At 39.8% G+C, this 12,320-nt stretch overlaps 1 protein-coding gene across 6 annotated transcripts in view; it reads right to left on the reverse strand.

The window, feature by feature from the left end:
* The window catches only part of sgip1a (SH3GL interacting endocytic adaptor 1a), a 63,166-nt gene extending 51,882 nt beyond the window's left edge, over nucleotides 1-11,284 (reverse strand). For all 6 annotated transcript variants that reach the window (XM_030726879.1, XM_030726880.1, XM_030726883.1 and 3 more), the window contains exon 1: nucleotides 10,832-11,284. In XM_030726879.1, coding sequence (XP_030582739.1) covers nucleotides 10,832-10,841 — 10 coding nt within the window. In that variant the 5' untranslated portion in view covers nucleotides 10,842-11,284. The remainder of the gene's footprint in view (nucleotides 1-10,831) is intronic.
* Nucleotides 11,285-12,320: the final 1,036 nt, after the last annotated feature.

Here is a 12,320-nt window from a genome sequence, read left to right on the forward strand (position 1 = left end):
TAATGTACATGAAGTTGTACACTGGTTTAAGTTGTTTAGATGTAAGAAGCCCATGTGTATATTTCAGTTGTTATTTTTATATGTCAGAGCAATTAATATCAAGTCAACCAATAAATCAGCCTTCTGCTGCTAATCATAACTCCAGTTTGTAACTACATGTTCTCTTTGTTGTGCTAACTTAATTCAAGTAAAGGTGAAAATTAGCTCACCAGCTAATCCTAAAAACTGTAATATTTCTGGCTTAACACCCCACAAGACTTCTAATCTGAATCCGGGTTTGAGTTATTCATAACTTTAGCATTTTAGCATTCATCATTTGTAGGTAACTAATAAAAAATTTTAAGAGGGACTTAATAAGTGGATAAAACACAAATGATTCTTGAGCATCAATAGAGATAAAAGATCACATTAACAATGAGCACAGCCTTCCATTGACTGCTGTGATGTTACTGAGACAATCACAGGGGCCGTGAACTACGTTCAGCTGGCTTTTACCTAAATTTAAAACCACAACACAAACACACCATTTGTATCATCACAGCAATAGCATTAGTTTTACAGCAGCAGCCACAAGACCAGGCTGTTCTTGTGATTAAACTAGAGCCCCTGATTAAATTAGACCATACATCTTTGACAGCAAATCACCTACTGCTTTGACAGCAGGCTCCTCTAATCCCTGCGTGGGTCCTGTCAGGCTGAAACCAGCATCCCTCAACTGGTTAACAGTCTGTGATACTCCCTGTTAGTTTATAAATGTGCAGTGTGTGGCATCTTAAAAGAATCACTACAACACTGACTGGGACAGAAGATGTAATTATAGCTGGAAAATATTAAATATTAATATTATTGGAAAATTACCAACTAAAATACATGCTTTGCTTTTCATTTTGAGCTACCTAACACACTATAAAGAATTGCCAAATGCACAAACAGCTTAAGTAGTCTCAACAGTCTTTCTGAAAAAGACATTTTTCAAGCCAAATTAAACAGTTCATTCACGGAAACTGCTTCATTACACTGTATGAGAACCTCATCTTCCCCCAGCTGCCATTGGATTACACAAACATGTCTGTTTACCTGGCTCTGAATCTTGGGTATCATTACATAAGCTTATCTAAGTGTGCGCGTGTGAGTGGGTGTGTCGGCACAGGAAAAAAAAAAAGAATTTGGACAGGCTCACGTCAGGGTGTTTTGCCTATGACTGAATATGGTGTTATGAAAAGTGTGAAGAACAAGCAAATTAATTCTGACTGCTGTCACTTCACTCCTGTATCTCTGACTCTGTGTGTCTTTATTGTGGGAAAGTTTATTTGGGTCTCTGTCAGACTTGTTGTAAAGCATGCCCACAATGGACCCATTCTACTGTGACACATTCAACAATGAGCCTACCTCTGTGTCTGCCACACTTTGAGGAAGACACACAAACAAACATTGTGATGACCAGGCCACACATATACGTGCATTTGTTTTTCATATCAGCATTATCTAATGCTGTGCTGCATCCATGCACACACTTTTGTTATTAGGAAAAGCCGGTGACTCAGACTAATTCTGACGTCAGTATGTATGCTGGAGAAGTGACAAGTCTATCACCTCCATATCTTTCAAACCTTCTTCACTGCGCACTCAAGCAGAGAAACATGGTTAGGACTTACCAACAGACCCACCATGGTCTCCGTTTCTATCTCTGACTTTATATCTCTGCGGACTTAAATATACAAAATATCATTCAGTACTAAAAGGGGGCTGCAACAACTTGTCAAGAGCCTTGGAGAAGATTTCTGTGCCTCACCCACCTACAAAACATGGATGACAGTGTATTTTTCCTCTTGAAATTACCTACATGCAACTGTGTATGCAGCTTTATGCACTATTTGGCAATGGCTGTGAGGAAAAGGAGGAAGAAACAATTCTGCATTGAATATTCACAAACGGTATGTTGCCTTGTTCCATACCATCATAAAACTTTCTAGGCTACCAATGCATGAGTTGTGTGTTTGGGCAAACGACATGATGTCCGATTACTCATCTGGGTCAGAAATCAGTGTAGCACAAAAGTCTTCTAGAGCAAACATACAGCTACTGCTTTCACCACGACAGAGAAGTGATGCACCACTGGTCATTGTCCTTTATGCACCCATGTAAACCCACAGAAACAGCAAGAACCTATTTCTTCAAAAATTTAATTAAATTTTGGAACTTGCGTGCTCCTTTCCATTTCATTATCCAAGCAGACATGATTCATGGGGATATTTCTGGATCAATGAAATTGAGCAGAATTGACTTGGAGACATGCTCCCTATTTGGCCTTGCTCAAAATCACCCTGTCATTGATATAGTTGCTGCTTATTCTTTTGGCAAAAAGTAGCAGGTATGCAATTGATGTTAGCTTCCTGTGTCACTGCAGAATTTATGCCCTGAGAATCCAGACAATTAAATAATATACAGTAAACAGTTTTTGCTTTTCCTGGTAACACTATGTGCCATTGGGCCTATTATTAGTAGTGCTATCTCATAAATGGTAGTGATATTTGTAACATGCAGTATGAACACACTGTAAAAAAGAATAAGAAAAATCTTTTGGAAGAAAAACTAAAACAAAACAAAACAAAAAAAAAAGGGGGGGTGGCACAAATGATGTTTTGGTTTTCCCTGGCATTAAAAGATTTAGCATGTTCAGCAAGAAACTACTATATGGAATTGTTAACTAATTTGCCACATATTTTCAAATCTGGAAGATCTGTGTAAATTTGGCTACAGGCTGACAGCTGCTCCCCTCTCTCTAACAGCGTTACCTACAGGCAGGGAATCCACATCAGCAGAAAGCGAGCAGAGATGGCTGACTGTCACTGATGTGTTCTTCATTTGTAATAAGCTTCACTCAGTATTTTTATATCAGGGATATTATTTCATTTTTTGACAGTTTCAACTTTTTCCAGTAAAATTATTGTGTATGCAATGTGATCTCGCTGCAGTAAACATTACTGTTGCTGTATTAACTAATGTATATATGATTTTAACAATGATGACTGTACAGGATAAGGCCTACTAACAATACAAATATAACATATCATAATTTGGTCCAGGCAGGCTGTGAGCAAAGTTCTGAGTGTGGGAAGATAAAAACCTTCACCCTTTCACCTAAGCCCTCCAGAAAATAATATTTAGGAAAAAAAAATCATGAACTGCATCAGTAATGCGCTCTTGGTCGTCTGTCTTCACAAACATACAAACTTGAGTGGCATCCCATTCTTAATCCACAGGGTTTAATGTGATATCGGCCCATCCTTTGCAGCTACAACAGCTTCAACTCTTCTGGGAAGGCTTTCCACAATATTTTGGAGTGTGTTTGTGGGAATTTTCAACCATTCTTCCAGATACAGATCAGCCACTGATGCTGGACGATAAGGTCTGTGTCGCAGTCTCTGCTCTAATTCATCCCATCCCGTGTCTTTATGGTCCTTGCTTTGAACACTGGTGTGCAGTCATGTTGGAACATGAAAGGGCCATCCCCAAACTTTTCCCAAAAAGTTGGGAGAATGAAATTGTCCAAAATGTCTTGGTATGCTGAAGCATTAAGAATTCCTTTCACTGAAACTAAGGGGCTGAGCCCAACTCCTAAAGAACCACCACACACCATAATCTCCCCTCCACAAAACTTTACACTTGGCACAATGCGGTCAGACAAATACCGTTCTCCTGGTGGCTGCCAAACCCAGACTCGTCCACGAGATTGTAACGAAGTGTAATTCGGCACTCCAGAGAACATATCTCCACTGCTCTAGAATCTAGTGGCGGCGTGCTTTTCCAACGCTATGCATTGCACTTGCTTATGTAAGGCTTGAATGCAGCTGCTCAGCCATGGAAACCCATTCCATGAAGCTCTCTGTACACTGTCCTTGAGTTAATCTGAAGGCCACATGAAGTTCGGAGGTCTGTAGTGATTGCCTCTGCAGAAAGTTAATGACCTCTGCACATTATGTGCCTCAGCATCCACTGACCTCACTATATGATTTTATGTGGCCTACCACTTTGTGGTAGAGTTGCTGTCGTTTCCAATTGCTTCCACTTTGTTATAATACCACTAACAGTTGACTGTGGAATATTTAGTAGAAAGGAAATTTCACGATTGGACTTGTTACACAGGTGGCATCCTATCACAGTACCATGCTGGAATTCACTGAGCTCCTGAGAGCGACCCATTCTTTCACAAATGTTTGCAGAAGCAGTCTGCATGTCTAGCTGCTTGGTGTCATACACCTGTGGCCATGGAAGTGACTGGAACACCTGAATTCAATGATTTGAATGGATGAGTAAATATTCTGGCTATATACGCTCATGTTCGGAGGTAGGGGCTTGGGTAGCCTGGGGACCCTTACTATATGCATGCCCTGACTGGGATACATAACAAGGAGCTTTCTTAGCTTGATGTCAGTGCCTTCTATCTCCTCCTTTGGCCAGCACACTGAGACTGTACCTTAAGCATAAGGAAGGAGGCCACTCGGGGCAGGGGCTTCCAAACTGGGAGAGTGGCTCAAGCAGATTCCAGGAAGGACATCCAAAATCTCTGTCCAGAAGAGCACAGTCCAAGGAACAGCTAAGGTAATGTCCAAGACCCTCAAGTTCCCAGGCCTGTGGTAGAGGACCTGAGTTGAAAGGATAAAGACCGCCCACAGGTCGAATGGGGAATTTATTTATTTTTTTAAATCACAAGTCATATTGTCATTGCGCTGTATTGTGTTGTATACTGTGCTGGCCTAGTTTTAGAGCAGTTGGCAATTTGTTATTGGAGGTTGAAGAAAACAGAGGCCCCCACCCCATCCCCCCCAAAAATGCAGAAAATGGCATTGTAACCGGCTAATTTGTATCAATTCCATTTAAGTGAGTTTGCATAGCAGAATCAGATCTCCCTGAAGCAACTTTAAAGATAAAATTTGGAATAATAGTTTCGTTAGTCACAAAGGTTTAAAATACAGAATGTAGAAGACAAAAGCCCAAGTCACACTGCAAATAAATAAGTAAATAAATAACAATAATAATGTTTGTCAAACTTTGCTGCTTAGAACCCTAAAAGGCGAACAGACCAATAAAGTGGAACCCACCATATGGCTTGATCTCCTCTCTGTCCTCTGCTCTACAGGATTCAAGTCAAGGGTTTATCTAACTTTCAGCCAGGCAAGCTCTAAATACTGGGCCTTCCTGTGACAGTCTAATTCCAAATGCTAGTAACAAGGATTAAAAACACTATGTCTGGGAAGCCCAGCTACTGCCTGTGACAGACTAAATTGTTCAATACAAGTTTAGTGTATTTAGGGGTACTAAACAATTAGTGTAGCTAAGTATACAAAACATTCTGACAACATACTGAAGACATAATGATTTTGCTAATCTTAGAACCTTATCAGTGCTGGGACTACATTAACTTCTTCCTTACGGTGGTGCCACAGGAAATACCACACAGTCATTAAAAATAAAAGTGTTTTTCCATTCTGAACACATTCATGATCAGAAAATTTCACAAGACTCTACCAATATGATATTTTGTATACAATTTACAATTAGGCCAGAGGTAAAACAAGAGAGAGTGCCTCAAATACAACACATTTTGGCTCTAGGGAACAAGAAAAAAAATGTCAGTGTTGTCTGATTTATAAAGGAAGTTTTGACTCCAGAGTAGTGCTCGAGGAAATGTCAGCCAGTTTGAAGCAACAAGAAATTGTAATCAGCCCATTGATTTTCAAGATAAAGGTAATTTTAACCAAACATGGAGTAATAGATAAAAATCGATCACTGCTACTACTGTAAATTAAATACAGATTATGAGTAGCTTTACCACAAATTCAGGGGTGTAACACATGTGATGAATTATCACAGAGCACCAAACACAGACGTGCATACACATACACAGTGGACTTAAAGATTATCTCCAAGGCTGTAGAAGTTAAGTGTACATATATACATATAACCATCAAGATAAACAAAATCTAGACTGCCTTTATTAATTGATCATAAAGCTATCCATCTCTCCAGCCTCATCTCCATCTCTGATATTTCTCACATCTTGTTGCTCTCACTGGACTCCTCCTCATCTTTCTCTTCCTTCCCTTCTCTGTGGGATAATTGCCCTCTCACTGTCAGTGTGCTAGTATACCTCCCGAATTATAACATTTGAGTAAGAAATATATAAACTACTTCTTCAAATTAAATCGTGATCTACATTTACCTCAAAATATTGCCATATAAATTCATCTCTGTTTTTAGATCTGTTGTTAAGGTTAGCAACACTAAACTGCATAAATAATACACGTGATTCATTAAATTGTAGCTTGTTCAACTAAGTAACATGGCTAGCTTGTATTTTGCAAGGTTTTCCCAATGGAGCTACTTAAAATGAAGCAAATGACTTTGCATATTTTCCTGTTGAAGAGATGATATTTGAAGCCACATGAGACTAACTTTGATGACCCAGCAAGAATGTTATCAACAAAGGATCCAAAAAGCAGCACAGTATATAATTGCCAGAAACAGCACCCTATAACCTTGGAAAATAATCAAAGAGTTGATTCAACACCTCTAATCAACAAAAACTGAAGATTATAACCTTCATGAAGCCAGGAATTACTGCAGGACAGCCATTTGAAATGAAACGATGATTACAGTTTTAAAGTGCAGACTTTCACCTTCAGAATAAGAGAATTTATTATTTGCTCATCAAATTCAAAGAATCTGCAATCAAGTGCTTTTGAATGAATGTTTCAAAAAGCCTTTGGTCCTGTGAAATTGGTGATCGGTAAAATAAGTGTCATTACACTTGATACATCTGAAAATACCCACACATTTAAATTGATAGTTTGCAACTTTAGTCCAGTCATTGTTTTATTTTAGCTTTTAAAAAATGCCAATACTGACATATAGACCTATCATTTAATATACCGTTGTCCCTTCTGTCACATAAGGACAGAAGGGACAAATATTCAGGACCTGCCCACTTCAAGTTGCCAGAATTTTGTTTTTTGCCTACAGTTGCTTATGTTGTCAAATGTCATTGACTTTCTAATTACCATGTTCCTGCAAATCGCTTCCTGTGAGGATGCAGCTTTAACGTCCAGTGAAACCATATAAATCCAAATGTGGTGACACTGAATGATTCTGATAAACATAATGATTAAGTATTCTTTTATGGGTCAAGAGCATTCTCCTAGTTCTTAAAAGAAAAACTCCCTCAGATTAGCTGTAAAACACATTGTCAGGAATCTGAAAATAGGGCTACTAAGCTGTTTTGGCAACCATGGTTCTCACTGGACAGCAACACTACCAACATAAATAAATTAAACCTGGAAAAAACTTAAACATCTATGGCAGCAAAATGCAATATATGCAATAATGTACCAGTAATTAGATCCAAAAACATGATATACAAAATAAAAAAAAAAAAAACACAATTTCTAATACACAAAAAGGATATGACAATTACTTAATATGTATTTACTTGAATTACACAATTTTCTTATGTAATCGTGGGGTAGAGTTTGAATGCTTTTACTACTTAGAAATAACCACATGAACCACTAACTTGCATCCATTCTCGAGAGTAGAACAGGGACTTTGGTCCCCAGCTGGAGTCCAAGATGGTACTGTAGAGTTAGAAACCGTCTAACTGCATGAAGACAGATTGTCATGATAAAGAACTTCCACAACAGTGGCCAGGAGAGCCTGGAAGTAGCGAAGCACAAGATGGGAAGGGCCAGGGCAGCGACTGAACTTCCAAGCATGAAGTTGGAAGGATTAAAAATAAAAATGAATAATTCTAAAATGAGTTGCCTAGTATACCTGGATACCCTAGAGTAGTCTATGTGTAGGGAAACAAAACCAGGAAATTTATTGCAAATGAAGTTAAGACTGAACTGGGTAATATAGAGTAGAACTAAAGCTACTTTCAGTGGCTCCCTTATTCACAATCGGGTCGCCACAGTGGGTAAACTCTGGATGTTTGATTTGGCAGATTTTTTTTTTTTTTCAACACCAGATGCCCTTCCTGACACAACCCCAAAGGGAACCCTCCTGAGATCAAACAGAGAATCTTTCGCTTATTAGGCAAATGTGTTAACCACTATGCTATGAAGTCACCAGTAACAGGAGTGAGAATGGTTTGGTGCATGTTTGAGTTTCTCCAGTCAAACTAAGGTTACTAAGGAAATTTACTTTTTATCTAAAAGTTACAGCATGACAACCTATTTTAACTAAAGCAAAAGTAAGCAGTCGAATGGAAGCACTGTGTGTTTATTTTAGAGTAAGACAGAAGCTCCCTTCTTCAAGAACAGCTAACTTTAGCTGCTATTAGCTACCAAAAAAAAAAAAAAATTGCTAACATTTGCAGCTTCACTTTCTAGTACTGTACAAGTAATGACAGTTGTGGAAGGAAAGTACAGTTCTTGCTTTTTATTTCCAGAGACATATTTACACAGTTGGAAAGACTAGGGTTCTCAAGATGTTAAAAACAATCAATCCATATAACAGAGATAAGCACTGCCCCATTATGTTGTTGCTCTATAACATCACCTAAAACAAGTGCAAGCTAATAAATGCCCATTCCTCCCACTCTAAATTACACTTAACTGCTCAGCACCTTCTACCCTGTGTGTTAGTCAGGGACAACCATGCCAGCCATGGCATTGGGCTTTAAAAAGCAGAGCTAACAAGGATTAGCATCCAATTTTAACACCTGACTGTAATCCTTCCCTCACATAGTCCAGGGTAAGCCTGTGCTAGCCATGCTAATGGAAGGGAAGTGGTTTGTAGATGGTCTGGGGGAGGTTATTTGTTTTTTGGTTTTTTTAACTGTTACCTAATAACTTGGCCCACGTCAAATGTGTGATCTATGACAGGACAGCACACTTACATGGGCGGAGGAGTTAAAAAATAAGCTCATTATATTCCAGTCTAGCCTCTTAGTGTCCAAATGAACAGTTCTGTCACTGTGATTCTGTATCACAGACCAACACCAAACACAACATGGCATCAAATTATATTGCTACAGGAAGACAAAGGTTACTAAGATTTACCTTTTTGTTTCAAAAACAAAAGTGACTTGTCATCAGTTATTAGCATTTGTGTTGTCTGTCATGAATTTATATTTGTACAGACAGCACGAGTTTATTAGATATTATTGTTAGAGATCTCAGTTTTAAACACAACTGCCAAGTCTGACAGTAAGGGTGTAGCCATATGGTCATTATACAAATCATAACCTACTGAGCAGTACATTGTATAATGACACGAGACAGTAAGCAACAGTAAGCCTATTCATGATACAGTGGCAACAGCAATACGCGTTACACATTCAAAAAGCTCCAGTACTGAACCAGTCAGTTCAGCTGACTGTTTGAGACAGCTTTGAATCTATAGAACACTGACTTCACACAGCAGGTGAATAATCAATAAATATCAAAATGGACATTAAGTCCAAATAATGGCCTGATCATGACATTTTGAGCAGTTAAGTTCAAATGAGCAACCATTTGGTCAAATAGCCATCACAATTTATTCAGCACAATAGCTTTAAACATTGAAATGGTATCTCAAGCTCATAAACCCAACGTATACAAAAGAAATTACGAGACTGGCGAGGTGAACTAACTAACTGAGAAGTAACACAGCATCTCTCAAAGTCCAAATTATTAGAAACTTGTCACTGAAATTTCAGTATGGATTACCTGCCTATACTGTACAATACATGTAAAGGCATCAATAACTGTCACTTATTTTTAAATACTGATGGAGAAACATATAAAACCAGACAACATGCTAAGATTCTTCCTCATCAGCAGTTACAGTGTCATCGAGGTCATTTCATTTTGTACTAACTTCATCCAGCATCACATCAAAAGACAGCCAGAAATAATTAATTTTCCTTTTATATTTATCCTGATTTTTTTTTTGACAAATTTCTAGCTCAAGACTTTGCCAACTAAATCTTACATAATTCAAGTTTTTTTTTTTTTTTTAGTTCTGTTCATACAAATTACCACTGAATATAGAATGTTTAACAAAACTTGTGATAGGAAATTTTAAAAAATCATATGAAACAGAAGGATGGTGGGTTTTGCATGCCAGCTGCAGAGCTATAGAGATTCATTCCTACATCACTGCCCCTAATGATGTCATCAATTAAAGGGACATGATAAAAAACAATGATGAATTCTCCTTTTCATCCCTATGCTTAATCCCACAGAGACGGCTCAGTCCAGCCAACGCTAGGTTCAAATGTATGCATGCACTTGCCCATACAGACAGGGAATATTCACATGCAAGTGCTGTTAAACAGCAACAGCAATGAGCACACGGCAAAGTCATACAGCGCAGTGAACGTATGCATGCGTTTCAGAGCACACCATACAAAGAAAATTTATACAAGTGAGCCAGCTGGGTACATAAGCCCTCCTGCACTATAAATCCAAATAATCCTTTACAATGGGAAGCGGGAAAAGGGGGGCAGGGGGTTCTCAGACACATGCATGCACACACACACACACACACACACACACACACACTCACAAAAGGTACACACGCTTCAATTAGCTTCGCCATTGTGCCTCTGTTGTAGATATTCAGTGGCTGTGCCCTTTTCCCAAGAATAACAAGCAAGTCAACAAAATACATGTACTTAAACTAGAAGGACAGCTAATGACATTTGAACCTCAAATACCCACACAGCACATACACACTTTCTAAAAGATGAAGCACAGTAGAACAAGGACATGAAGGATTATTCTGAATTACAAAATTTAAAAAGGGGGATGACATCTTTTTAAAAAAAAGTACATTATCTTACCTTCCATCATGGTTGCAGATTTGCATTCCTCTATCTCCAAGGAGCCTGAAATGTAAGCAGGAGGTGCCGTGAGGGGGAGAAGAGAAGAAGCTCCCGGTTAATGACACAGTAGAACTGATGGGCAGCAGAGCAGCTGTGTGCTTGCGGCTAACGCCCTGGCTAACTGTGAGCCTCCAACACCCCCAGACGTCGCCTGTCAACTAGCTCAGAAGGGAGAGAGAGATAGATAGATACCGAGTGAGACAGAGCAAAAGAGAGAGGAGGGGTAGCAGAAAGGCTAGCTGTCGATCAGAGCTCGGGATGAAGCCATGGATGCTGCTACTGCTATTGCTGCTGCGGCTCAAATCGTCACACAACCGAGGATGCTGAGAGGTAGGGATAAAGCAAACTGGAGGAAGAAAATAAATAAATAAAAGAGGCAGGGTAGGGAGAGGGAGGTGGAGTGACTTAGAGGGAGGGTTGTGTGTGTTTGGAAGGGGGGTGGAGGGACCGGGGCTGTATGCTGAGGTCACAGATGGCCTCAGCCAATCCCTGCAGGTCTCTGTGCAGTCACATGGCTTCTAGCTTGAATCTCCTGACACTATCCCCCAAGAGAACACTACAGTAACCTCTCTGACTTGACAAATAACTGTATGCATGGTCTAAGCACATTTACATGTTTATATGTCCAAATACAGCCATAGAGGAAACAAACATATATGTGCAATTTAAATATAGACGCTACACAAATACGGTAAACACACACACCTCCACTTCACCCTACCTTATATCGGTGCAGTGTGCCGAGCTGCCCAGCCGTGAATCAATTTTTTTGGTCACAGAAAGAATAATGTGAAGGTGTGAGTCAAGTGACAACCCATGTTGATAGACACCACTGCGCAAAATCCTTGCTCTGCACTGTCCTGCACAGTGCCTAATTCTGGAGTAACAGCCTGTGTGTGCCTTCGTCTCTGTCCCGCCCTCTTTGGAATATCGGTGTGGTTTCACTCTGCCCTCTCTTTCTCTCCTCCTCTCCCCATTCCCTCCCACCTTACCCTCTCTCTGCCAGTTTGTTTCACTCAGCTGCCTTTTTTCTGTCTCTGTGCTTCCCCGCTGCACTGGGATGAGAATCGATCAGTGTGACGTCACGGCAACACAGGCTACAGCTGCAGCCAACAAACAGGAAAGGCCGATGACAGACCAGCCTCCTGAGAGGGGTGTGTGCTTGTGTTTGTGTATGCACCGGTTAATTTTCTATGAGAAGGTGAAGACGGAAGGGAGGGGGGTGGGGGGTTATGTGGACAAATTAAACAGTAAATTATATTTTACTGGGAAGAAAAACACCCAAAAACAGTAATGAACCATGAATTAAAACATTAAACAATATATCTCCCAGCTTGCCCTGTGGGCTGTCTTTGTCCTCCAAGCTTGGGACCTCTACCAGAAGCCTGGGAGCTTGAGGGTCCTGCACAGTATCTTAGCTGTTCCCAGGACTGCGCTCTTCTGGACA

This window comes from Archocentrus centrarchus, chromosome 4 (assembly GCF_007364275.1).
Source record: "Archocentrus centrarchus isolate MPI-CPG fArcCen1 chromosome 4, fArcCen1, whole genome shotgun sequence".
Lineage (NCBI taxonomy): Eukaryota > Metazoa > Chordata > Actinopteri > Cichliformes > Cichlidae > Archocentrus > Archocentrus centrarchus.